The following is a 25,699-nucleotide window of genomic DNA, read 5'->3' on the forward strand; positions in this document are numbered from 1 at the left end:
TTCATATTTCCCTTAATAGATTTCTAGATTTTTGGTTCTACTGTTAGCATGGGGGATACTTACGAATGTTCTGATGCTTACGCCGGCAACCGGGAATAGACGTCCTTGTAACCCCCCTATTCTACCTACAGCCTTGTCCATGGATGGCAAGTATGCTCTAGAATACTAAACGATATATACCATCAACAGAACCCAACGCCCATCTTGTCCGATATATCCATCTCAAGCCGTACGTCTTAAAGTATAATGCAAGAGGATCGAGTACGAATTTGAGGAGTGTTGTAAACGTGAGGTAAAGAGTACCCGAGTCGGTTAAAATAAATGGCTTTGGTACAGGTTTTGTTGAAGCGAGCTGATAGTAAAATTGGGAGATGATCAGGCCAATCAATTACTGTTGCGAAAGTATCGTAAAGAGCTTTTCTGTGCCACCTCTTATCGGTCGTTACCTATGGTGGAAAGACTTGTCCATCACTCGAGCTTAACGATATGAAATCGATACCTACCTACCCGGTAAAGCGGAACCGTGTAGCCTCTAATCTGCCTAAGCCTTCCCTTGGTGCCACGTTCCGGCGTCTATATGAGTTTGTGAAATCTGCGAAGGAGGTGTATGAGTTAGTGCGACGAGCGAGGTTGTTGAGATCGTTTAAGAGGAAGTGTGACGGTGATCGGGTAACGAACCTTGAAGGACAACTCTAATCTTCCTCATGTCGCCTAGTTGGGCATACTCCGAGAGAGTTTTCATCAGGCGCTCGCTTTCGCCGGGCTTGACGGAGCGGGCGGGCAGCATCTGGATTGTGGCTTCGATCCAGCTTGCAGTTTCTGCGGGTAGGAGTTCGAAGCATGACATCAAAACTGCCGAAGCATCTGGGAAGCAGTCACCAGGAAAAGTAAACATCATTCCGGTTAATACCCGTTGCACGAGGAAAGAGCCCTGTGACACCATTATTTGCTTCACACCAGATCTGATCTCCGGCGTGTTCGTATAGACCTCGCCTTCCGGGGTTGTGAAGTTGGACACAGCCGGCTTCTCAAACCCAAAGCTGACCAGGTCACGGAGGTATTGCAGGGTGGCGGTTAAAGGTTCGATCTGCTGGAGGGTGAGTGCACTCAGAGCAGCAGAGAAAATGGGGACAGAGAGATTTGACGTGACGGTATTCTTGGGGAAGAATCTAACTGCATCTGTTGCCAGTCTGAAGAAGTCCTCGATCACTATAGCAACGTATTAGTATTAACAACAACAGACCTAAAGAAAGGTTATACATACTGTCAGGTAACTGCTCTGGAGGCAGATCGTTGAGAATTCGGAGGAAGAGCACGACTTGCTGTTCGAAAAACTGATAGACAGCAACGCTCGTGGGGTTATCAACAAGTTCTGCCCCGGTTGAGAATTCTCGGACAATTGCATCTGTAGCCCAGAGGAAACATCCTTCTCTCGAAGCCTCGAAGCCAGAAGAGATGTTTTGGGCGAGGGTCGGAAGGAGAGGAGCCATTGCATTGCGGTATGAGATGATCATGTATCGCCAGCATCGGCAGACTCTCTCAAGGATTGGAGTAGATTTCGTGAAATTCATAACTATCGTACTGAGAACGGGTAATATATCTCCGCAATATTTGACTCCAGGGTTCTCTTTTCCTGGTTCGACATAAGGAGAAACCACCTGGATGAAGATTGCGATTAATTGCAAGTGATCTAGAATGTCCATCCTTGTCAGCTCTAACTCATAATTGAAGGAAACAGCATATACATACCAGCCACGGCCTTTTGACCGTCTTCATCTTTGGCGTTGTTAGCCAAGTTCATAATTCGAGACATAAGGGGGTTGCAGAATAATTTCAGCCCTTCGTATATCTTTTCAACCGGCTGAACAGCAAGAACAGCCGCAACACCCTCAGTGACCTCTTCCTGACTAGATGGCTTTAGACCATCAATGACAGACTCATAGAAGGTATGAAGCTGTGGAATGTGAGAGCCGAGCAGTTTCTGGCAGTCGGTTCCGAGGAACTTGAAAGCAAGGGCTGCCGCCTGCACAACTTCCTGTGATTCGTGCTGGAACCCAGAGATGACATAGTTGAGCTGTGCCTCCAGCGTTTCTGGATGCTGTGCGGTCCATTCGGTATATCTACCAAGCGCCATGATTGCCTGGAAACGGACCTTCTCCTGGTCTGGTATGCGCACAATGAGGGGAATGATTTCTGGCAGGACGTAGCTTTCCTCTGCTTCTACCATTCGTCCCATCGCACGCATGCTGAAAAGGGGTGCTTCCAGTTCTTGCCAGTGAGGGACATGGTCGTGTCTTGCCTGGGGCCCGTATTTGGCAACCCAAGCCTGAATAAGACTGTATGCCTTTCCAAGACAGTCGGAGACACCTATAACCGCACAGCAGTCCTTGAGGACGTCTCCCATTGAATGTCTGAAGCTTCGGAACTTCTCTTCCTGCTCCCTGTCTCCATCGAACAGGTCGCTCTCGTCTCCGTCCGAGGAGGGATATTCTAGATGTTTGATCATGACATCCACGAGTTTCGAGAACAAGTCTCCCAGGGTAGCTCTAGCTCTTGCGTACCGCTCCAAAGTCAAGTATTGTTTCAGCTCATACCAGAAGACGAAGGTGATGGAGATGGCATCCCGATCCTTGTCAACTGAACAACACTCTAGCACAGCTTCCACCAAGTTCCTGAAGTCTTCAGGTAGACGTGCAATTAGAAGCACCCAGGCCTCTGCAGCCTCTGCAAACAACCGAGTAAGGCCCCGTAGTAGGTCGACATCTTCTGTTTCTGCGGCTTCTCTGATTCTGGGTCTTAGGGCAATTATTCTTGGGTATAGGGCCTTGATGACGTCCATTGAGTCGTCGACTTCGAGTGTGTCTCTATAGATCATGCATATGCAGTCTACCGCCGCTTCAAAGGATCTTTCCTCTGCAAGGGCCTTCATAATGATGTCCATGAGGGGGGACTCCACAATCTGAGCTGCGGGTATTTCACGCATCCATGAAGTAATACATTCTAGGAGAAGTGGGTTCGTTGCCGCAGAAGCTATAACAGAGAGAGATATATAGTTAGTAGCGCACCCAACTAAGCAAACATCGAGTAAAAAAAGGGGGGGGGGGGGGGGGGGGGTAAAACCTACGAGAAGATTGAGAGTACTGTGTCAAAAGACCCAGGACCTGGCTTGCGTTCTCTTCCAAGAGCTCCCTTGTTCTTGAAGACAGCTCCTCTTCCTAAGGGTTACGCACGACTGATTAGATAAAACAAGAACGATTTTTCTCTGGCCGCAAAAAAGGGGGAGTTGATAAGACGGGTATATATGTTGGTGTTGGACTTGCGCAAAAGCGGTGGTAGATGGGAGGACAAAGGTGGATGGATGTGGTGTGTGAGCTCTGCCGGAACATACAGTCAGGTTGATTTTGCGCCCTTCTATGACCTCTTCGGGAAGGATCTTGAGGAATTCGAGGACACAGTCTCCAGCTTCGTTGCCGAGAGCAGCTCCTACGGTAGGAAGGACGTCTTTCCAGGAGGTCATCTGGATAGCAAGGGTGGCCAGGGATACACATAGCTGTGTCCGTATGGGGCGAGGTCCAGATCTATAGTTTGACAGTAGAGACAGTATCGACGTCCTTAGTTCGGGCTGAGCGGACTCGGGGAGCTGGTCGAGATCATATGTAATCTATCAGAAGCAGACACAGCCCGTCAGCTACCATGTTGGTATTGTATGTCGTGGTGAAAAGGGGGTATATATATATGTATATAGATAGATAGATACGTCTAGGGGGGCTAAGCGCGGGTCCTCACTTTTCCCTTGAGCGTGGTAGCCGCAAAGAGCTTTGCCTCGACCTGCGCATCGGCAGTCTGGAGAATCGCATGCGTCGTCGTCCATGCCTCTGTCTGTTTGATACGAAGAGCAACAGCGGCGTCTCGTTAGCCAAAAGGACGGTTCCATGGAGGGGTAAACATCGACTCTATCTATGACAGGATACGGGGGAGGGACACGGAGATGGCTCAACTGATTTCTGGAACTTCTCGAGGAACTCATGGGCGTGAGTCTTCTCCTGGCGAGAGACGCTGCTCTGCATCGTCTGGAGGGCAGCGAGCACCGGCGCAAAGGCCTGCTGCTGCGCTGAAGCACTGCTCGCTGTCGCCATGGCGCGGGTTCACTGCTATGCGGCGGGCGGCGGAGGATCGGTGCGGGCGGCAAGAGATCTGGCGACGTAGCAGGGCTGGGAGTGTCAGCGCGGGGCCTGCGGTCGTCATGAAGCAGAGGACGCTGCGATAGAGAGAGGCGAGGCGGGAGTGAGGGATCGCTGCTCGTGGGTGGTTGTTTGTTGTTGCTGCTGCAGGCGTAGTTTTTGGCCGTTCTGGATATCTTAATTATTGTTTTTTCACTTTTTTTTTTGGTGATGGAGGGAAAACCCACTTGGTTGTTTTCTCTCTCTCTCTCTCTCTTTGCTCACCAGCGAAGTTTTCGACACTTTTTGACGGCCGACAGCAGCTTCACCACGACAGTGAAAGAGGATAAAGAGACGGTAGCAGAGAAAAGGACGACGACAAAGACGAGACCATGACCGGCCGAGGACAGCGAGGCGGCGCGAAGACGCTGCTGGCTCCGATCCATTTCATCTTCAAGCTCCTGCAGCAGCGGACGACGGTCTCGATATGGCTGTACGAGCAATTGGCAGTGCGCATAGAAGGGAAGATACGGGTACGCAGTCGTCTCTACGCCTGGTGGTCTACTCTGGAGCTGGAGCTGGAGCTGGAGCTGACGGTTTACTAGGGCTTTGACGAGTTCATGAACCTCGTGGTGGACGACGCGGTCGAGGTCAAGCTGGCTACGAAGACGGAGGAAGAGTCCAGGAGACAGCTTGGTAGGGAGATGAGATTTTTTTTTTTCAAGTCATGTATCCTGCTGCTGCTACATAGCATATACTAATGATACGGGACAGGCCAAATCCTCCTCAAGGGCGACAATGTCTCGCTGATCCAAACGGTGCAGTCATAGGACCGACGGGGCTGGGTTTACAAGCAACGGTTCAAAGGCGACTGGCGTTTTACGGTACAACATGTTTTTGCTAGGAAGGGTTCAGTTTCAGAGACGAGAGGGAGGAAAAAAGGGGGAAGACGATGAATTTGAGAGGTGTTCAGCTTCTCACGACTCGTCCGTCACCTACGACCAGGCTGTCGACGAGGTTGTCGTACTCTCCCACAGGCACCTCTTCTGGAGGCTGAAGGACCTGCTCGGCCAGACAGAAGGCGGCTATTGAGAAATATTTTTGGTGGGTTAGTGTGTCTAACGGAATTAGTTGTGCTGTTTGATGCTGCTGTTTTGAAGTCTCACCGAGATATGGCATCTGCCCTTTGCCCACGTTACTGCGATATCTGTTGATAAAACGGTCATAATACCCCTTTCCATGCCCCAGTCTGCGTCTGCCATGGTCAAAGGCCATGCCCGGCACGACAATGAAATCCAAGCCGCAGTCGTCACCATCACCACCTTTCAAGGCGCCGTCCTCACCCCGTAGGCCGTTCCCGCCCAGACAGTTCTCCCTGCCGGCCACCGAGCTGGCGTCAAGCGTAGGAATCCCCCACCCGTCTGGCTGTAGAGACTCGTAATCCTCGAGCGAGCGCAGGGCCAGCATTTCCATGATCGACGACGGCTTCGTTTCAGCACTGCCTCCGAGCTTGTAGATGTATGGCACAAAGACCTGCTTCCCGCGTCTAAAGGCGTCCCTCACGATCTCCCCGGTCCTCAGCTCGCCGGCCGGCATCGACAGGTAGACGCTGACGCGCCGTGCCGACTGGTATTCGGGGAGTGCGAGCAGGCGTTCAGTGGCAAGCGAGGCTACGACAGACAAGACATCAGCAGCCGTAAGGATAGATAGACGTCAATCAATAATATATAGAGGCAAGAAGAGGGATCCCAAACATTGAGACGTAACCGAGTCTGCAGAGACGCCGGCGAGGATCTTCCTGATCCTGCTTCGCATCTCCTTCTTCGCCGTGCTTATCGAGGCCATCGTCGCGTTTCTTCTTCTGTCCTGCCAGTCTCGCTGTCCTCTTCCTCCTCCTCCTTCTCCTGCTGCTGGCTGGCTGGCTGCTGGTTTGTTGACGTCGTCTGGAGTCCTGCTAGTGAGTGGCGAGTCTTGGGGGGGCGACCAGGGCAGCGCAGGACCGAAACATCGACGGGGTCAAGCGTAATATTATAATTAGTTAGCTATATCGCCAGTTAGCATATAACAGAGACGAGGAGAGCAGACGAGATCTCCTGCTGAGCCGTCGCTGCGTTGCCTGTCGCTGTTCGCTGTCTGCCGCGCTGTCCTCGACTCTCGACGTCGACGCGGGAAGAAGAGAAGAGAGGACGACGTAATATCGGGTGGCTCGTCCCTTTTTTTCTCTGATATTTTGCCTACGCATTATTAGTTATTATTATTTCCCACCGTCGACTCCAACCTTCGCCCTCCATCATCCATCATCCCCCGTCTCTCTCTCGCTCTCTTCTCCTGCTGCTGCTGCTCGCTATCGAACCGACCTGCTGTCGCTGCCGACGATGAACCTGCTGCTGCTGCTGCTGCCGCTCGGCCTGCTGCCGGCTGTCTCTGCAGAGTTCGACCCGCGACTCGTAGGCACCTGGACGACCAAGTCACGGAAGGTCGTAACAGGCCCGGTGCGTACACTCACTTTACCCCCCGGACAGCTGAAGGAGGCGCTGAAGGATGCAACAGGCTGGCTGACGACCTTCTCCTGCAGGGCTTCTACGATCCGATCAAGGACAGGCTGATCGAGCCGTCGCACACGGGCATCTCCTACTCCTTCACTGAGGATGGCTACTTTGAGGAAGCTCAGTACCGCGCCATTGCGAACCGTGAGTCCACCACATAACTATACACGTAACCCGGGGTTTCAAGGGCAGACGGACTAAGAAGAGATGTGGTTTTATAGCACAAAACCCGGCCTGTCCCAGCGGGATGATGCTGTTCCAGCATGGGACTTACGAGATCAAGCCTAACGGGACCCTCCTGTTGAACGCATATGCCTTCGAAGACGACGGGCGTCAGTTGATATCAGACCCTTGCAAGGGCGAGCGAGCAAGCTACTACAGATACAACCAGAACGAGACCTTCAAGGTAGGCTGGTCTTTTTCGTTCTATATATATCCCTGCTGCAGCTGTGGACTGACCAATGTTCTACAGAGGTACGAGGTCTTACTCGATGAATTCCACAACATACAGCGGCTCAACCTGTATGGACACGACGGCACACCCATGAACCGCATGTTCCTCATCTACAAACCTCCCCAGATGCTGCCAACCAAGCACCTCAACCCCGTCGTCAAGGTTCAACGACGAAAACGAGACCTTGGAGAAGGCGAATTCGACAGGTCTCCCATCAAGAATTCTGTCCTCTCCCACCTACCTGTAACCGCCAATGCCGACCGCTGGTGGTGGGTTGGCGTCCTCATGACCTCCATCGGCGGGATTGCTCTCATCTACTCCTAGCCTTCTAAGCCTTTTTCTCCGCTGCATTTTTCCTTCCCATCCTCGACGCGAGGAAAACCGGAAGAAGCATACAAAAAGTTATATGATATAATGCACCATTTTGGATATAGATGGCGTTATGAACGGTCTGGCACACCCCGGGGGATGGGGTTCCTTTTCATTCTCTTTTATTTTATTTTATTTTTTCACTTTTTTTTACCTTTGGTCTTTGCCTCGGGAGGCTCATTGTTGATACGTGGGGAGGGTATTCATCTTCCTTTATACCTGCGTGTGCCGGAGTAGTCGGTTGCTACATACAGCTGTACTTGTACCCCCTTCCTTTTTTACCCTCTTGTCTATTCTACTTCCTCCCGTCTGCATGGCGTGTTTTTCACCCCTTTTGTCTTTCCTTTTCCTGTTATGTTCTGCCATTTCATTTCTTCCCGTGGCTCGGTCTGTTCTCATATGGCCGACGGGTAATTGCAATGTTTAATTATCATCAGCATCAAATAATGTTAATCCCTGTTACGGTCGTCTTATGCACCATCAAACAGTTACAGATCTAAGGAATGGAGATGATAGTGTTACATTTGGATTGTGCCTCTAATTTACACTGCTGCTGCCCCTTACACTTCATACAGATTCGGGACTGTATACCACCAGGATATACATGCTAATCAACATACCAACACTCCTCACAGAAATCCTAACAGAATGAATAAAATGATCACTTCTGTTCCAGTGCCTTAACCATCTCGCCAGCAATCTTCGCAACAGCCGTCTTGCTCGCTGGCTTCCCATCCAAAGATCCGCCTGCAGCAAGGACCTTCTTCATCACGCTTCCAATAGCCAGCTTCTCACTGGCAGCCTTGAGTTCGGCAATCGCACTCTCAACAGCAGCACGTATCGCATCTTCGCTCACAGTCTCAACCTGAGCAGCGTACTCCTCAACAACCTTCCTTTCTGCCTCTGCCTTGGCCAGCAAGTCCTGACGGTCAGCAGCGGCATACTCCTTCCCACTGGCTTCTAGGTTCGACGCCCGCTTTCGAAGAAGGTCGAGAAGGCTCAGGTCAGTCTCAATGGGTTTCGGTGTTTTGGCTGCATTGTTCACTTCTGATATTATTCCGCGCAGGACGTCAAGTCTGTTCCAGTAGAGTTAGCATTGAGTTGTTGTTTATGACAAGCAGAACCCGCGAAGGAAGAGCAGAGAATCCATACCTGACTTTGTCTTTTGCCCTCATTGCTGCCTTCAAGTCTGTCTTTATCTGTGCAAACAATGGAGCAACACCTGGCGTTGAAGATGTAGAATAGCGAAGAGAGTGCCGCAGCAAGGGCGACTGGAAGCGAAATGACCGAATCATGCTGACTGGTATATCTTCTCTCTCTCTCTAAGTATCTGCAATAGTAGCGGCAGTTATCTGTCTTCTTCTTCTTCTCTTCTTCTCTTCTTCTAGTCGTAATTAATTGTTCTATCTTCTTCCTGCGTCAAAGTTGAATATTTATATGCAGATGGCCCGTGCACCCAAAGCTTCATCTTTTTGTGTTGCTTAAAAAAGTCGCAGACGAAGAAAAGAAATCAACAACTTCGACTTCATCGTTATTTGTTGCCATTCCACCTCACCACTGCCAGACACCAGTCTCTTGTCTAGGGAGAGCCGTCAACAGTCCCTCGCTGTGGCCACCTGAATACCTTTCCCGACTGGCAACCGCTCGCCCTGTGTGTCTGGGTGCTGCGCGACTATGAGCTTCCCATTCACACCAACACCGAAGCCGCCAGGCACATACTTCCAGACTCCGGCGCCCTCGCGCTCCCATGGACCGCTGTTCGCCTCTAGGCCTCTCTCTCCGCCCTCGGGGAATGTTGCGGGCTCGAATCTAGGTGCCTCTACCGCCGCTCGGCCCAAGATGCCAGCCCCAGAGATCAAGGCGAAGCCCGAATCCATAAGCCCACGCGAGCGAGCAGCGCGGACAATAGACGAGGCGCTCCTGCAGGAGTCGCGGTACCCTGATCTAGACAGCTATCTTTCTCGTACGTTTGCATTTGCCCCGAAGCCTGAAGCCGAACGCGTTGCGCTGGATATGAGACCACGTCCATGAATAACTAACGTATTTTGATCCATCAATTAGAGGGCTATTCTTCGGACTATGACATCCCCAGCTCACCGGCATGGGCGCCGTTCCATAAAGTGAAGATGTATAGGATTCCAGACCAGATATTCGACCAGTATAATCGTGCGCAGGTTTCAACTAGCATGGGCTTGTTTGCAGAGCTAAATCACGCCTGGGTTACAATCGACAATGCTCTTTACCTCTGGGATTATACGCATCCAAATCCTCAATTGATAGGGTTTGAGGAACAGCCAAACAGCATCAACATGGTCAAGCTTGCGCGGCCTAGGAAGGGCGTCTTTCTTCCGGCAGTCACTCATATGCTCGTGATATCTACCACGGCAGATGTTTTCCTCATGGGACTTGCGTGTGAAAACACCGGCGGATACAAGTCAGTGACTATATACCAGACCGGCATGTCGGTGCCCATCAGAGGTCTAGACATCAATGTCATTGCCTCGTCCGACTCGACCGGACGGATCTTCTTTGCTGGATCTTCAGACAATGATGTGTATGAATTGACATATCAGCAAGAGGAGAGATGGTTCCAGGGCCGCTGCAGTAAAGTCAACCATACAACCAAGAGTTTTACCGCATTTGCGCCTCAGTTCAATCTGCGTAACAAACCAACAGAGTTTGTGGAGCAGATGGTAGTTGACGACAGCAGGAACCTCTTGTACACTCTGTCTTCAAACTCATCGATCAGAGTCTTTCACTTGAGGCCCGATGGATCCGTCAATCTTACAATCACCAAAACTGCCATCGACATATATTCTAACATCGGCCATATCATCACCTCAAATGAAACACTCAACCCTAGGGTCAAGATCGTCTCTATCAGCCCCATTCCAGCCCCAGAAGCATCTAGGTACCACCTTATGGCCACAACTGCTACTGGCTACCGAATCTACCTCAGTGCTACCGGCTCATATAGCTGGTCTGCCACCCCAAATGCAAATAATGCTCCTACCAGCATGCAAGCACAGCACGTTAAAACCCCACCATCCGACTCTCCTTCAGACCAGGTTCCTCAAGCTGCCCCTGTCCCGGGAGCCCCATTCCATACCACTGGCCCTTCTAAAGTCTCAATACACTCCCTAAACCCCACCAGCTCTGCCGAACGGTTTCCACCTGGGTACTTTTTCTGTTTCACGCAAAAAGACAATTCCAAGCAAGCGGACACATTGTTCATTTCTACGCCAGACTCTGGAAAACTTGCGATACCCCGGGATCCCTCCACGCCTATCAAGCCAGAGGAGACTGGCATTTGGCTCACCCTTGGTAGTAGGGCAGAAGCAATCGGCCTTTACACCCCATACGATCAAGGTGGCCCCACGAGCAGCGGCTTTGGAAATGAGTTGGCAGTCCAATTTGATAAGCCAGCTGCTGAGATTGCCATTTTGACCAACACTGGAGTTCATATTATCCGCCGAAGACGACTTGTTGACATGTTTGCGTCTCTTATTCGTAATTCGGATGGAGAGGACGGGTTAGAGGATCGCGTGCAGACATTTATTCGGATATATGGTCGAAGCGAAACCATAGCAACTGCGCTAGCAGTAGCATGTGGCCAGGGAATGGAAGTTTCGCCGGATTCGCGCCTTTCGAAAATAAATGATCCTGACGTTCTCGAATTTGCCCGAAAAGTCTTCATTGAGAAGGGTGGAAAGCCAACCATTAATGAAAATGCTGTTACTGATGGATCCGTTCCAGCCATCGATACGGTTTTGCCTTCTCCTCGGCACGCGGGCATTGCATTGTATACCTCAAGACTTCTGCGATCCATCTGGAAGACAGTAATAGCCCAACAGGGCCGAACACCTGCTGGTGGTCTTTCCATTTCTCCTGCTGTACCTACATCTACCTTGCTTACCATCCAGCGCGATCTCTCTGCTCTCAAGGACTTCTTCAACACAAACCGAACATTCATCGAAGGGTTGAGTGGACCTGACGCGCTATCGAAGGTAGCAACAAAACAGGAGGAGGTTGCTTTGCAGGCTGAACACAGAGGCCTTCACTCCCTTGTGCAGTTGATCTCCCATACCATTGAGGGGATCTCCTTTATTCTCGTTCTTTTTGATGACAGAGCTGAGGACGTCATTGCCCTGCTGAACGAAGATGCCAGAAACCGTTTCTTGGAGCTGACCTTTGAGCAGCTTTTTGCTACTTCCAAGGGACATGAGACTGCAAAGGAACTTGTCAAAGCCATCGTGAACCGCAACATTGCCAAGGGATCTAATGTTGAAACCGTTGCCGAAGCTTTACGACGAAGATGTGGTACTTTCTGCAGCCCCCAGGATGTTATTGTATTCAAAGGACAGGAACTTCTCAAGAGAGCCACTGAAGCTGGACCAAACTCCGAGGTTGGCAGAAACCTGCTAAATGAGAGTTTGATGCTTTTCCAGCAAGTGTCAGAGAGCCTCCCTATGGATTACCTGAAACCCAGCATCGAACAGTATACCCAAAATCAGTTCTTTGCAGGTATGTTGGCTCTAGCCTGTTCTGGAGATTTCAGTATGCTAACGACTATGCAGGTGCCATACAACTTGCTCTCAGCGTAGCTGCTGATTCTGACAAAGCAAATCATGCTCTTTCATGGATCATGGATGGAAGACCTGCCGAGGTAAGAATGGATATTACAGCAAAACAAAATGAGATGTCTGTGTATTAACGTGTTATTTACTAGGATCCACGAAAGGAAGCGTATGACTCTCGACAACAATGTTATGACCTCATCTACAAGGTCATCCTTGCCGTGGATGAACTTTCTGAGCAGGACAGTTGTGATGGTCCGTATAGCCTGATTGCACGAAGAAGAGCTGAAGCGTATGATGTTATTACCACCTCGCGGGACGAGGTTTTCCTCACTAGCCTTTATGATTGGTATCTCGCACGCGGTTTGAGTGACAGACTTCTCGAGATCAAGTCTCCATTTGTCGCTACCTATCTCGAGAGGAAGTCAACAGAAGATATATTCCACGCTGATTTGCTCTGGAAATATTATGCACAATCGGACAGATTTTATGATGCAGCTGTCGTGCAACTCCAGCTTGCAAAGAGCCCCTTCAAACTTACTTTGAACCGGAGAATCGAGTACCTGGGTCAAGCGAGAGCAAACGCATCCGTGCAATCACCCGATGTTGGACGAGCAGCACGACAGCGCCTCCAGCACGAAGTCGAGGAGCTCCTGGATGTCAGCCATGTTCAGGACGATCTATTGCAGCGCCTTAAGGATGACCCTAGACTAGACAATGAACGGAGAGCTGATGTACTGGACACCATGAATGGAGGCATTATGGAGATCAGCAAAGTAAGCGCTTCTCTTAACATTTTCTTCCAACTGTTGAAAACTGACAATATTTTCCATTTAGATGTACAATGAGTATGCAGCCCCTGGAAACTACCATGACATATGTCTCCAGATCATGTACCTTGCAAACCACCGAAACGCCTCCGACATCACCACTACATGGCAAGATCTGATCGAAGGAGTCCATGAGGAGACCTTGAAGAACGGGACACCTCTACCGTATGAAGCTGTCATTGAAAAGGTCCGCAGCCTGGCACTTAGACTCCGAATGTCTGATGTTGCTTTCCCAGTTAAAACTCTCCTTCCAATGCTAGAGCGCTATAGGCTTGAGCATCAGAAGAACGACGGACCTCCAACCTGGGTTGTCGACCTTTTCCTTGAACTTCAAGTTGAACCGGAAGTTCTATATACCGTTCTTGAGTCCTTGTTTTACAATGATGAGGTACCTTTCCACGGAGCTAACAGAAAGTTCATTGGCAATGACCTTGCCTACCTGATCTCCAGGTGGTTCAATGAAACATCCCGGCTCGGAGGTGCTGCTTTTGGAAGCGATGTGATTGCCGCTAGGGTATCCGAAATGCTGCTCTTACTACAGCAATCTCGATTAGATAAAGATGTGGTGCAAGCATGTCGAGATATGAGAGTCAAGCTTGAGCAGTCCTTCCGATAAATTATGTGTTCTACAGCCACCATACCAGCGCCGTTGCATATGTCTTGTCCTACGTCTTCGTTTATTCTAATGTACTCCCAAATCCTCTCGCCTGTTAGAGGCTTATGTCGTTATCTCTATGTCTTTTCTTTTCCTTCGTTAATATTCAGGATGGGGTACCGTTGGGGAGGGCGTCTTAAATGATTGTATTCTAGATCAGTTAAGACCTTTTTTATGTTCCAAATGCATATAAGCCAGCATTAGTCTCGCAGGTCTAGGTGATATGTGCCATACAGCTGTCTATTAACTTCTTTACTGCTTTATACATCCTTCCCATGGCTATTCGGCCCTTGAATTCAGGGGTGAAAAAAATGATCATGTGACCCAAGTTGTTTTGAAGGATCAATTTTGCGTCGACAACATCTTACAATTTCTCTACACCAGCTCCTATTTGACCAATATCTTTGTCTGGGTAGATACAATGGCTGGTACCAAAGGCCATTCGAGTGGCCAGAAGCCAAAAGGCTCGTCATGGAGACGTACTGCTGATTATGCCTATGCTTTCTTCTTCATACTCCATATTGTGATTATGTTTAGTACGTCGTGCTTCATACCCAGGTCAATGGAGAATTTTTTATATTATATGGCAAGGTAATGAAAATTTGGATTGGCCATGTACTGATCGAAATCCTTCATAGTGGTTGATCTAGTTCCGCTATACCCTGAAGCCTTGAAGCCAGCCTTCCTCGACGACATCCGCAGCTTTTATATCAACACCTACCAGGACAAGTTCTTTATCGACCCTCCAGCTTGGTTTGGAAGCTACATTGTTATGGAGCTTGTTTATCATGTGCCAGCGAGTATAATCAACGCCTCTAAGCTTTTGAACGGTAAATATTCCATTCTCATCTTCAGACAGTAGAAAAGAAAGTTGAGCTAACACCTAATCACAGACGACTCATCTGCACCACTCCATGTGCTTGTGTGGGCCATTCAGACTTTCATCACTACCCTTACTTGTGTGGTGGAGGTATGGAGCTGGGCTGATCGTACAACCGACCAGAAGATGAATATTAGCTTGCTCTATGTTCCATATATGATATTCGGTGAGCTTATACGCCTCTTTTCCTGTACGATTCTCCTAAAGCTAATCAAATCACACAGCTGGACTCGTTGGACTAGACATGTTTGTCCGTTTAGGAAGCGTTTTGAAGAAACTCAAGCGGGATTGAGGAACCCTTTTTTCAACGCTTGGTATACAGCATATTTAGACTATTTCCGTATCAAATTCTAGACTAGCTAGTTAACTAACTGGTTAGTTACCTTGGTGGCCTGCAATAGACCTCACGGAGAAGGACGCAAATAGAATACCATCCCTTGAATTCCAGGGATCGTACCATAATTCCTCACAACATTCCGTCTGTCTCGTACTCTCTTTCATGCTACTTGTCGGAGCTTTCATCGAATCCAAATATGGTTCCGGTAAAAGGCTTGGCATCGGCCGCTCTGCGTCACAGACTCAAACGAGCTTATCAGATCGCGGATCGTCGTTGGATCCCGAAAAAAATGTATTTATAGCGACGCACAACCACATCGCCCTTTGTTCATATATTCAGCCCCGGTCGGATGCATCTATCTGCTCTGTGCCATTGCTCATGCTTGAGTGAGATGTTATGATGAATCCAAAGGCAGCGCTCCGGCTGCGGCTGCTCCAACACCAGGTAATTATATGGAAATTTACCGCATCCTTGCTCACCGTACAGCTTGAGCTGAAAGCCGTGCTGACTCTTTCTCCAGCCTAATACTTCTCGATGCCACGGCTATGGCAGCCTACCTCCTTCGAAGCGACGTTGCTTCTCCCACTTCACTCCGGCTCCGTCCCCGTCGCTCGTTCACCGGATCCATGCCCATACTCAATACCCAGTCGAGATCCCGGACCAGCTAGGCCAAAGTGCGAAGGAGAAGGAGGAAGATAAAGTCGGTGATATGATCTCCTCGAGACAACAGAGCCATTCTAACTTCCCGGCTGCAGGAATTCTTCCTCGATCTCCTAAGCTCGGCAACTACAAAGCGTGAAGCCAAGTCATATCTGTCCCGGTTTTCACCCCAACCACCACCCAGCAATGCACAGCAGGAAGATAGGGTCTCGACCAACCCCCAAGCAGCAGACACTGGGAGAAAATACACAGAAGTGTCTATAACAAGCTCCACCGGAGAAAAACTATCACCCACATATGATATATCAAAGCCCAAGGACACAATTACTGAAAGCTTGCATGTTGCTCTCGTGAAAATCAAAAACCCGGAGTCACTAGACGAGCAATGTCTCCACGGTATTTCCAAGACTCTGTCACAACTAAGCAGGCTTTCTATGTGCTGCTGCATTGTATTAGAAGTGAATACCCCTGGAAATGACATTGACTACCGGAAGCTTGCGTCCACCCAAGCCAGTCGCATTGCAGCCAGAATTGATAAAGTTCACAGCCCAGGTGCACGGCGACTAGATTCTGCAGTGTCTCTAGATCCGTCTACACATGATGTCTCCATTCTGTCAAGGAATTTCCTTCTTTCGCCCCTTTCTCGTGGCCAGATAGTGGTGATTGACCCCGTGGGGTACACAAACGATACGTCGAAAGCTCTCCCAGTTGCAGCAGATGAGATCATATTGGCATTAACAAAGGAGCTAGCTGGTTTATCTAGCAAGTTTGGCCTAAGTGAGGCTTCTGCTGACACGGTCCAAAATGTTCCGCAACCACAAAGGGATATATCAATTGAAAGATTGATCATTCTAGACCCACTGGGTGGTATTCCGTCCCTAGGCCGTGGACTGCATAAATCTCATGTGTTTATTAATCTTGAACAGGAATATGAAGATATACAAAACGAGATAACCCAAGCAATCCCTAACCCGCCAGAATCAGCTCACAGTGGACTTCAGGCCGAGTTGGAAGGCCATCTGGCTAACCTAACCTTACTACAGAAAGCACTTGCTCTCCTCCCTACCTCTTCCTCCGGCCTTATTACCACTCCTCAAGGCGCAACGACCTTACCTCTAAATCATAATGGCATCTATGGAACCCCAGCCGTGGGTACTCGCCAGCGGCGGAATCCCTTGATCCATAACCTTCTCACAGACAAACCTGTTCTTTCGGCTTCACTGCCTGCCAGACGCCGTGGTGGGGAAAAGTGTGATAATGACCCTAACAGTCAACCGTCCCATCCTACTTTTGTGAAGCATGGTATGCCACTTATCATGATCCCTGACCCCCGGGTTAAATGCTGGACCGCAGCGCACAACGACGGCTCCCGCATAAATCTAGACGATCCTGCAATAGATCTGCCACGGCTAGTCCATCTCATTGATGACTCGTTTAACAGAAAGCTTGACGTCAAACATTATTTGGATCGTGTGAAGGATCGGTTAGCGGGCTTGATTATTGCCGGGGAGTATGAAGGGGGAGCAATTTTAACTTGGGAGCTCCCTCCAGGTGTCCCTGATGACGGTAGTCCTGAAAGCATGTCCCGAATGGTTCCTTATCTGGACAAATTTGCCGTCTTAAAAAGAAGTCAAGGGGCAGGAGGTGTTGCTGACATCGTATTTAATGCCATGGTGCGAACCTGCTTTCCAGAAGGTGTTTGCTGGCGAAGCCGAAAAAATAATCCTGTCAACAAATGGTATTTCGAGAGGTCGAGAGGGACATGGAAACTCCCAGACTCTAATTGGGCAATGTTCTGGACTACCGACAATGTCCCAGAGAATGAGCAACTTTTTGAAGATTATGAGAGTGTCTGTCGCTCAATTCAACCGAGCTGGGCAGATAATAAAAAAGAAGTGGATTGATGTTCGGCATGATCTATATACGAAATCTTTGTCTCGGGCTATGTTCAAAAGCTTCAATATATATTTTTCTCGTGACGTGAAAATGAAACTGGTTCTCAGTGGAAGAAAACATATATAATATCAGGTATAAGTTCGGAAACACTGAGCTTGTTCTGGACAAGTATCTAGCTGAACGATTGGGGGCATGGCTAGTAATTTTGAAGCAACTAACTACCTTGGCATCTTGGGAGATACCCCTCGAGGAGGACTACGGATGCGTGCAACTAACGTATTCGCTAACTAATACTGGCCCGGAACATATGGGTCCATATTACCACAACCACTGTGGGGCGAGGATATTTCGCGCCGGTGTTCATGGTATAAATACCTTTCCTTGACCCATCTTCCTACATTTCGGGTTATGTTGATATATATTTCATTGCCATCAACCGTTAGCCCCTTTCTACACAGAGTCATGGTTCTCCAACGCTTCAAGCTTATGCTAGTTTACATTCGACATTTGATACCAATTGCCTGGACCCTGCTCTCCGAGAAAGCAAAGGGACTCTTTCATAAACTGACATACCGGACAACCGAGTCTTGCAAGAATGTAGTCATAATTGGAGGCTCATTCAGCGGACTTTATTTAGCCCAGAAGCTGATTCAATCTCTCCCTACCGGTCATAGGGTGGTCTTGATTGACAAGAACTCCCACTTCAACTACACATTCAACTTTCCTCGCTACTCAGTCCTGCAGGGCCATGAGCACTTGGCTTTTATCCCATACGATGGCATTGCCAAAGATGCTCCAGTCGGTATATATCAACATGTCCGTGGGCTTGTTACCTCCGTTACTAGGGATACAGTCACTTTGGAGACTGGAGAGATAATCCCATATACTTATCTTGCCTTTGCAACCGGCGCAACTCAGAAACCTCCTGCAGGATTGTTAGCCACCGAGGCTCAAGAAGGATGTACTGAATTACGGGATAGGCAGAAATCCATCATGGAAGCGAAGAATATTGCTGTGATTGGGGGTGGGGCAGTGGGGGTTGAACTGGCAACTGATATCAAAAGCTACTATCCAGAAAAGAGTGTGACATTGATTCATTCGCGCGAACGCCTCCTCCCACGATTTGGCGGTCAATTGCATGAGAACGTGATGGATGCGCTTCAAAAACTAAACATAGAGGTGCGGTTGGGAGAACGACCCAAGCTACGCTTCAGAAACGAAAAAGGAGAGTCGGAGCAAGAAAAGGACCAATCGTTGCTTTTCTCAGACGGCAAGGTTGTTGCATACGACTTAATTGTAAGAATCGCGGAGTAGAGATATCCGAACCGCCTTTTCCGTACCTGTGCTAATGAACAAGTCACATAGGTCCCCTGCACGGGTCATCGCCCCAATTCCGACCTTGTCGCCAACCTTGAACCGGATGCTATCTCCAAATCTACAGGTCGTATCCTTACCCAACCCACCCTTCAGATCGTCAGCAAAGATGGACAGAATCCTAGAGTTTTTGCTCTCGGTGATGTAGCCGAGACAGAAGGCACTTTGATGGCCCGATCAGCATATTTCCAGGCACGAGTAGTGGGAGAGAACATTCTCAGTATGATTCGAGGGAGTGACCCAAAGGCAAAATATGTGCCAAACCTTGCCATTGAGGGGGCACTAAAATTAACTGTAGGCAAGGTAAGATTGCTCTCGTAAAACGCGGTTATCTATGGATGATCATCTGTTTGTAAAGCTGCTAAAATCTCTTCTCAATAATAGTCGGACTGGCTCATGTATGTGAAGCCTGCTGATAGTGACGCAATCATTGACTCCGGAAACAACGGCAATGAAGATTTGGATATACACGTAGCCTGGAAACACTTTGGTGGAGATATCAAGAATGCTAATAGCTTGGCTGAAAAGTTGAGCTCGGTACAGTAAATTACTTGGTTATGTACGGAGTACCCAGCACTTTGAGAATAAATTTAGCTTATGTACTCCACAAATATTTATCTGATCGCTTCCTTCGGCCGGTTCAGGCGAATCATCACCGCTACACGCTTGCAAGGGCAAAGCGGACAAGTGTGGTTGAAGAGAGCAATTTCCTTTTTAAGTTTCCAGTGGTGGGCCTCGGGAGTTAAACTTTGTCTTATCTGATTGATTGATGATCTGATAAGACAAACCAGTCGACCCAGAGGACAACTAGGGTGTAAACATACCTAGCTCTTGCTTGATTCGTGACTAGTTATCTATTTTCCCGGCCTTTTACCCCCGTTTTAGTCTCGTCTCTAACCACATGTACTAAAGTGCCTGGGATATTTTAACCTAGGGGTATACACTGAATCTAAGTAGATATGAAAATGATATCTTTCTCGGTTATCCTAGCTAAGCAGTCAAATACAAAGAAATGAACACTACTTTGTTCCCTTTTTCATACTGACCCAACACCCTTCACCGCTGGATACAACTAGTGTCAAGGTTTGTTTTTCTTCACCCAATGGTGCGCCTGGGACCTTCGTTTCTGCCTCCTCAATCGTTTCAAACGTCTGAAGTAATCGAACAACTGTATAGCCCACCTCCAATAGGGCAAATTCTTGACCTAGACATATCCGTGGCCCTCCATTAAAAGGCAAATAACCATAACCGACATCCTTGAGTGCATCATTCTCCCAGCGTTCCGGTCTGAAACAATCAGCGTCGGGTCCATATATATCTTTACGGCGGTGCATAGCGTAGACGCAATACCCAACGGCTTCACCGCGTCGGACCAGAAGCGGAGCTGAACCGTCGGGACCACCGCCAGTTGGGAGAGTGGTTGTCTTTACAGCCGCACGAGAATTCACAGGGACCGAGGGATATAAGCGAAGAACTATTGACCGGTAAGCTTAGTGCTACGTAATAGACTGGACAAAGGGAGTTATATACCTTCTTTGATGACTAGCGACAGGTATGACAGCTTCTTGACCTGGCTAATTGTGGGATCTGGTGCATCCGGACCCATGCCGATTGTATCTCTGACTTCGTCGCGAAGTTTAGATAGAACGTCCGGGTGCTGAACAAGCAGGCGACTTCATTTTCTGATAGTCAGCAGGGACCAGTAATACTTATTTTCATGGCGAAAACCTTGCAACTTACAGAGTCCATGTGAGACAACACGCCGTAGTGTCCCTCCCAGCCAAGAGAATATTCAGACATTGGTCCCTTAGTACGCTGGGTTCACGGGTTTCCTGGACAAGAGCGTCGATAAATACATATGTCTCTTTCTCCTCGTCGGAGACTTTCTTTTCACGAGAAGAATGTTTCAGGGCCTTTTGAACGGCATTATCTATGAAATCATGGCACACCTTACAGGCGTCCTTAAACTCTCGGCCTCCAAGAAGCCAGTATAAATCGCCTAGTCGGCCTCGCTGAGCGAGGTAGTCTTGTCCTAGGTTGAAAGCATTTGCAAATTGAGATTCGTGGCCTGTGATGCCTTCAGACTTCAGAGAGGGTAGGTAGTGGCCAAATAACAGGAAGAGGGTTGTTTCGAAGGTGAGACGAAAAAAGAGGGGTTGTAAATCAACAACTCCAGAGTCCGGCACACTTGATATGAGGTTGTTTACAGCATGTCTGATTTGCTCGAAATTACGGAACCGGTTGGTCATGAACTGGGGCCGTAAAAGCTCGCGTGAGTGTTTCCATTGCGGCCCATCTTGGGTGAATATGCCACTACCTAATAAAGGGGCGAAGGTTGGAGGTCTCAAACCAAGTCCAAAGTCTTTCAGGCGCCAATTAGTTAGTAGTTGGAAAACACAATTTCATCTAACACCGTTACCAACCAGTAAATTGCGTGGACAGAATAGCCTCAATATTCCGGGGTTCAACTGTGTCTATTCCTCGGGCAAAAAGGAGGTTTTGTTCAAATGTGCTCCCCGAAGCTGCAACCTCCTCGAGGAAGAGTTGGAGTATTTGTTGCCTTTTTTCGTAGCGAACTGCTTTTACAAGCATATCAAGTCCCAGTGGCCATTTTGCGCTCCATTTTCGAGGCGGCTGGCATCCCTTTGATGCAGCAAACTGTTCGTCCTCCTGTACTTCAGGTCAGTACTTGTCTTGTGTGCTGTCTTGAGCTGCCCATTAAATATCAAAGGAGTTTCGCCTGCGGCAACTATTTAAGCGCCGAGGCAAAATACACAACTTTCTGGTGCGACGTACACGTGACTGGTTGTAGGACCTGACAAGTTTGTAACATATTAGGGGGAGAACTAAACAAGCAACGATGAGACTGAGCATGTCGCGTGCAAATGGGTATGTCTTGATATCAGTTTAGAGAATAGTCGCGAGGATGGCCTCTCACCATCATGGAGATTGTGTCTTTTTAAAAGGGCGCCTGTGAACCAACCCCCCCCTGTCGTGTTTTGATTCTAGCCAGGATGCAGAAAATACTACGTCGCGGGACCAGTGACAGCCATGCACAATGCGACAGATGTCACGCCCTAGCATGGACATTTGGTAAGAAGCCTGGGGTGTTGATATATTAAGCCACTGTGTTGATTGGCCCTAGGGTGCATGGGTTTATGCACAGTCAGGCGTAACGAGAATAGTTGCCGCGGGCACGGCGCGAAGAATGGTTTCGGCCCCAATTAGAGAGACAAGGCGCTCCAGCCTGGAGAAGGCTCAAGAGATCAAAGCAGGCATTCTCTCGAGGGATCGATCTCCTCAGTTAAACACTTGACCAAAAAGTTAATAACCGCATAGCTACTGAAGTTGAACATCGTTTAAGGGATAACTACACCTAGAGAAGGATACTGGCACTTCTTATCCGATGGGCCTTTCAATGGATTAGCTATGGATCCACTTTCTATTGCGGCTGGTACTATTGGCATTGCAGACGTCTGTTGGCGTGTTATCAAATATCTCAAAGACCTTCCTGCAGCCGTTGCGGGCGTTCAGAAGGAAATCGACAGCTTGATCGCAGAGGTTGAGTCCCTACGGACTGTTATTCGGTCTGTCGAAGAAGCATTTGAAGGAAGTTTCGCCAAATCATCAAGTGAATCCCCACTGAGGGCAGCCAACCTTCAGAGCTTGTGGAAAGACTTCAAAAGGAGCCTTGAAGGGTGTCAAAACCTTGCAACTGACCTTGAACACCTGGTTCAGGAAATATACGGTAAAAATGGTGCCAAAGTCACCAGCAAGCTTGATGGATTGAGCAAAGAGAACCGCAGGCGGGACAAGGCTGCCGGTTTGCAGAGGGTCCGTGAAAAGCTCTCGACTGAGAAAGACAACCTCCAAATCCTCCTTACCGGAATCAGCTTGTGAGTATAACCAAATATCCGTCCAAATATCCGTTGTATGTAAATCTGGTGTAGTCCTAGATGGTTGACCATGGATTAGATATAATCACCATGTCTCACAAGATACCCTGGTTCAAATGTCCAAGGACCTTAGGTCTTTGGACCAAGATTTTAAGACACAAATAATGTCCCTGGAAAGAAGGATCCAACTGTCTGATGGTATCGGGACGGAGCCGGACCAAGAAGACATATCAAAACTGTCCAGAATCAAGCAGTTCCGCAGTTCTGTACGATCTGTCGCTGCAGCAGTTTCTATCACTACTCCAAATAAGTTCTTTGACGTTCCTCAACCGGTTAGCAGCTTTTATACTGGGCGAACGATGTACTTAGAGCAACTTCAAAATATACTTTTCTCCCCGGTGACTCTAGGGTTGGCACCTAAACAGCTTCGATTTGTTATATATGGCATTGGCGGTTCGGGGAAAACACAGTTCTGCTCAAAGTTCGCGGAACAGAACCGAGACTGGTAAGTCTTCTACCCTTAGATACCTTAATATTGTAGCAGATAAGAACTAATTCTCTCGTTCAGCTTTTGGGGAGTCTTTTGGATCGACGCCAGCTCTCATGAACGAATTAGACAGACATATGCTGAGATTAGCAAACTTGGAGAAGTTGAACCAAACCATAATGCTGCAATGCACTGGCTCTCCAACCGCGAAGAGCGATGGCTATTGATTATGGACAACGCTGATGATCCTCATATTGAGCTATACGAGTATTTCCCTAAAGGAGATAGGGGCTGTATCATTATCACAACACGGAATCCTGCGCATAAGGTATATGGCAATATGGACCCTGGTTTCTTCGAGTTTCAAGGCATGGAGGACGATGACGCACAAGCTCTTCTCCTACGAGCTGCTCGACTATCTGAACCTTGGGATGCAGATTCTTCCTCGTGGGCAATTAAAATCACTCGGCAACTTGGGTTTCTCGCACTCGCACTAATTCATGCTGGTGCTGCTATACGAAATGGCTTATGTACCCTGAAAGACTATCTATCATTCTACGATAAGAATTGGGAACGTATCCGACGCACTCGCAGGCTATCAATCGATTCCGAAGATCGACGAGATGATTATATGAGTGCTCACGCAACATATGAAGTCTCCTATAGTGGCATTGCAAGAAAAGGGACCGAGTCTTCGGAAGATGCCATACAATTACTTAAGATATTTTCCTTTTTATACTTTAAGAACATTCGATTTGATATCTTAAAGAAGGCAGTGATTAACTGTGAGATCGAGAGAGCTGAGCAAGAAAGGAAAGATCGACAGGAGGCAGAACGACCATTGACCTGGCATCAAAAATACAAATCCATGCAGTTGGCCGTATTGAGTTATTTGATGCAAGACCGGAGCCCGCCTGCGCTGCCACTCTCCATTCGAGAAGGCAGAGCTTCCGGTTTTTTCGACGAGGTACGAATACGCTACGCACTGAGAGAACTCATACAAATGTCCTTGATTACCCACCATGAGACCAGTGACAGTTATTCGATGCACCCCTTGGTCCATAAGTGGGCACGGGAAAGACCAGACATGAGTGCATCAGAACAGGCTGTTTGGTCACAAGCGGCAGCAACAACGCTGGCCCACTCTATTCTTCTTCCACCCCTCGGGGAAACAGAAGATGATGAAATTTTTCGCCGAGATATTCTCCCCCATATCGACCATGTACAGAAGTGCCTGCAAGGAGTCAACGACAAAATAATTGCTAACAGGAGACAGCGTTGGTATGGACTACTAGATTGGCCAGGAGCCGAATCGAGGTTTGGCCGAGAGAAAGCAGTGTTATATGCAAAATTCAGCATTGTATTTGCACAGAATGGACGCTGGAGTGACGCCGAATCGCTTCAGCTAGCTGTTAAGCGGTATGCAGAGGGTGTCCTTGGCTCGGATCACGCTGTCACCCGTCGGATAACGCTAGCTTTGGCCCTAACCTACTGGAATCAGGGACGAGGTGATGAGGCCGCAGACCTGCAAGATGCAGTTTTGCAGTCCTGCATGTCATCCTTAGGTCCTAACAACCATGAGACATTGATGGCCATGGACCTTCTTGGACAGGCAAGGTGGCAGCAAGGGAGGTATAGTGAAGCAAGAATGCTTCAACAACATGCCGTTGACGGCTTAGTCAAAATCCGAGGTCCTCGCCATGAAGATACCCTCACCGTCATGGGAAACTTGGGTCGGACTCTTACGAAATTCTATGAAAACTTGGATGATGCGAAGCAATTGTTAACGCAAGCCCTTGATGGAATGAAGGAAATTCTTGGTCCTACTCATCTGAAGACATTAGCAGTTAAGGAAGAAATAGCCATGGTCAACGTGCAAATGGAAAAACAATTGACCCAGTCTGCCACGATAATTGAGGAGGTCCTTGAATGCCGCAAGGAGAAATTAGGCAAGGAGCACCCATATACACTTCTTGCCATGGTTAATCTAGCACGAGTGAATATTGCCCTAGGGTTCTACGATGAAGCAGAGGCACTCGTACGAAAAGGACTAGAAGTTGCGGATAGGAACCTCGGTCGCAAGCACATAGGAACCTTGATGGGACGGACAGTATTAGGTGTCATTTTGACCTGCCAGTCTCGATTTGATGAGGCAGAAGAGACTTTGCTTGGGGTGATTGAAAACCTGCGAAATCTCTCATCCTACCGAGGAGATTTCCATCCTGACCGTCTAGGTGCTATGATTGAACTTGCCAAGTGCTATAAGCTACAAGGCAGATACGATGAGAGCATTAATCTCTGCGACGAGACTATTAAGGGACTGAGCAAGATAAGCTTGAAAGAGCATCCACTTGAAAAGAAAATGAAGAGATTGAAAGTGGAATTGATCGAGATGAAAAAAAGCAATAAGGAACGGGAAGCAACTAGCCATTAGAATAGCCACAGATAAATCAATGCACTGTATAATGTACAAGCAAACTAGCCATATTTGTTAAAAATATATAGTCTTTTAAGATGTCGTGGGTGTTTCGTCCTCATATAAAGTGCAAAACTAAAAATATACAATTTAAAGTTTTAA

The 25,699-nt window shown here is 48.4% G+C and overlaps 10 protein-coding genes across 10 annotated transcripts; 6 read left to right on the forward strand and 4 right to left on the reverse strand.

Moving 5' to 3' along the window:
* Nucleotides 1–643: 643 nt before the first annotated feature.
* ARB_01123 (uncharacterized protein) lies at nt 644–4,136 on the reverse strand (the record flags this gene model as incomplete). Its single annotated transcript, XM_003012464.1, has 7 exons — nt 644–1,209; nt 1,265–1,690; nt 1,750–3,030; nt 3,125–3,215; nt 3,389–3,661; nt 3,787–3,879; nt 3,972–4,136. The coding sequence occupies 7 exons, from the start codon at nt 4,134–4,136 to the stop codon at nt 644–646; spliced, it is 2,895 nt and encodes a 964-aa protein (XP_003012510.1).
* Nucleotides 4,137–5,129: 993 nt separating this feature from the next.
* ARB_01124 (5-formyltetrahydrofolate cyclo-ligase, putative) lies at nt 5,130–6,402 on the reverse strand (the record flags this gene model as incomplete). The annotated part of the gene is made up of 3 exons (XM_003012465.1): nt 5,130–5,830; nt 5,915–6,114; nt 6,227–6,402. 3 exons carry the CDS (start codon nt 6,400–6,402, stop codon nt 5,130–5,132), a joined length of 1,077 nt encoding a protein of 358 aa, XP_003012511.1.
* Nucleotides 6,403–6,535: 133 nt separating this feature from the next.
* ARB_01125 (uncharacterized protein) lies at nt 6,536–7,484 on the forward strand (the record flags this gene model as incomplete). The annotated part of the gene is made up of 3 exons (XM_003012466.1): nt 6,536–6,591; nt 6,648–6,850; nt 6,928–7,484. The coding sequence occupies 3 exons, from the start codon at nt 6,536–6,538 to the stop codon at nt 7,482–7,484; spliced, it is 816 nt and encodes a 271-aa protein (XP_003012512.1).
* Nucleotides 7,485–8,190: 706 nt separating this feature from the next.
* On the reverse strand, nt 8,191–8,824 carry ARB_01126 (uncharacterized protein; the record flags this gene model as incomplete). Its single annotated transcript, XM_003012467.1, has 2 exons — nt 8,191–8,605; nt 8,682–8,824. 2 exons carry the CDS (start codon nt 8,822–8,824, stop codon nt 8,191–8,193), a joined length of 558 nt encoding a protein of 185 aa, XP_003012513.1.
* Nucleotides 8,825–9,655: 831 nt separating this feature from the next.
* ARB_01127 (uncharacterized protein) lies at nt 9,656–13,552 on the forward strand (the record flags this gene model as incomplete). Its single annotated transcript, XM_003012468.1, has 4 exons — nt 9,656–12,053; nt 12,107–12,195; nt 12,259–12,882; nt 12,944–13,552. 4 exons carry the CDS (start codon nt 9,656–9,658, stop codon nt 13,550–13,552), a joined length of 3,720 nt encoding a protein of 1,239 aa, XP_003012514.1.
* Nucleotides 13,553–14,012: 460 nt separating this feature from the next.
* Nucleotides 14,013–14,453, forward strand: ARB_01128 (integral membrane protein, putative; the record flags this gene model as incomplete). Its single annotated transcript, XM_003012469.1, has 2 exons — nt 14,013–14,127; nt 14,230–14,453. The coding sequence occupies 2 exons, from the start codon at nt 14,013–14,015 to the stop codon at nt 14,451–14,453; spliced, it is 339 nt and encodes a 112-aa protein (XP_003012515.1).
* Nucleotides 14,454–15,207: 754 nt separating this feature from the next.
* On the forward strand, nt 15,208–17,372 carry ARB_01129 (uncharacterized protein; the record flags this gene model as incomplete). Its single annotated transcript, XM_003012470.1, has 3 exons — nt 15,208–15,252; nt 15,329–15,508; nt 15,564–17,372. 3 exons carry the CDS (start codon nt 15,208–15,210, stop codon nt 17,370–17,372), a joined length of 2,034 nt encoding a protein of 677 aa, XP_003012516.1.
* A 454-nt stretch (nt 17,373–17,826) lies between these two features.
* On the forward strand, nt 17,827–19,284 carry ARB_01130 (AMID-like mitochondrial oxidoreductase, putative; the record flags this gene model as incomplete). Its single annotated transcript, XM_003012471.1, has 3 exons — nt 17,827–18,660; nt 18,730–19,041; nt 19,123–19,284. 3 exons carry the CDS (start codon nt 17,827–17,829, stop codon nt 19,282–19,284), a joined length of 1,308 nt encoding a protein of 435 aa, XP_003012517.1.
* Nucleotides 19,285–19,757: 473 nt separating this feature from the next.
* On the reverse strand, nt 19,758–21,612 carry ARB_01131 (cytochrome P450 alkane hydroxylase, putative; the record flags this gene model as incomplete). Its single annotated transcript, XM_003012472.1, has 5 exons — nt 19,758–20,212; nt 20,269–20,411; nt 20,479–21,055; nt 21,162–21,408; nt 21,535–21,612. The coding sequence occupies 5 exons, from the start codon at nt 21,610–21,612 to the stop codon at nt 19,758–19,760; spliced, it is 1,500 nt and encodes a 499-aa protein (XP_003012518.1).
* Nucleotides 21,613–22,167: 555 nt separating this feature from the next.
* ARB_01132 (uncharacterized protein) lies at nt 22,168–25,555 on the forward strand (the record flags this gene model as incomplete). Its single annotated transcript, XM_003012473.1, has 3 exons — nt 22,168–22,634; nt 22,714–23,139; nt 23,203–25,555. 3 exons carry the CDS (start codon nt 22,168–22,170, stop codon nt 25,553–25,555), a joined length of 3,246 nt encoding a protein of 1,081 aa, XP_003012519.1.
* Nucleotides 25,556–25,699: the final 144 nt, after the last annotated feature.

Source organism: Trichophyton benhamiae (assembly GCF_000151125.1).
Source record: "Trichophyton benhamiae CBS 112371 chromosome Unknown Abenha-F-W-21b08.fp109, whole genome shotgun sequence".
Classification (NCBI taxonomy): domain Eukaryota; kingdom Fungi; phylum Ascomycota; class Eurotiomycetes; order Onygenales; family Arthrodermataceae; genus Trichophyton; species Trichophyton benhamiae.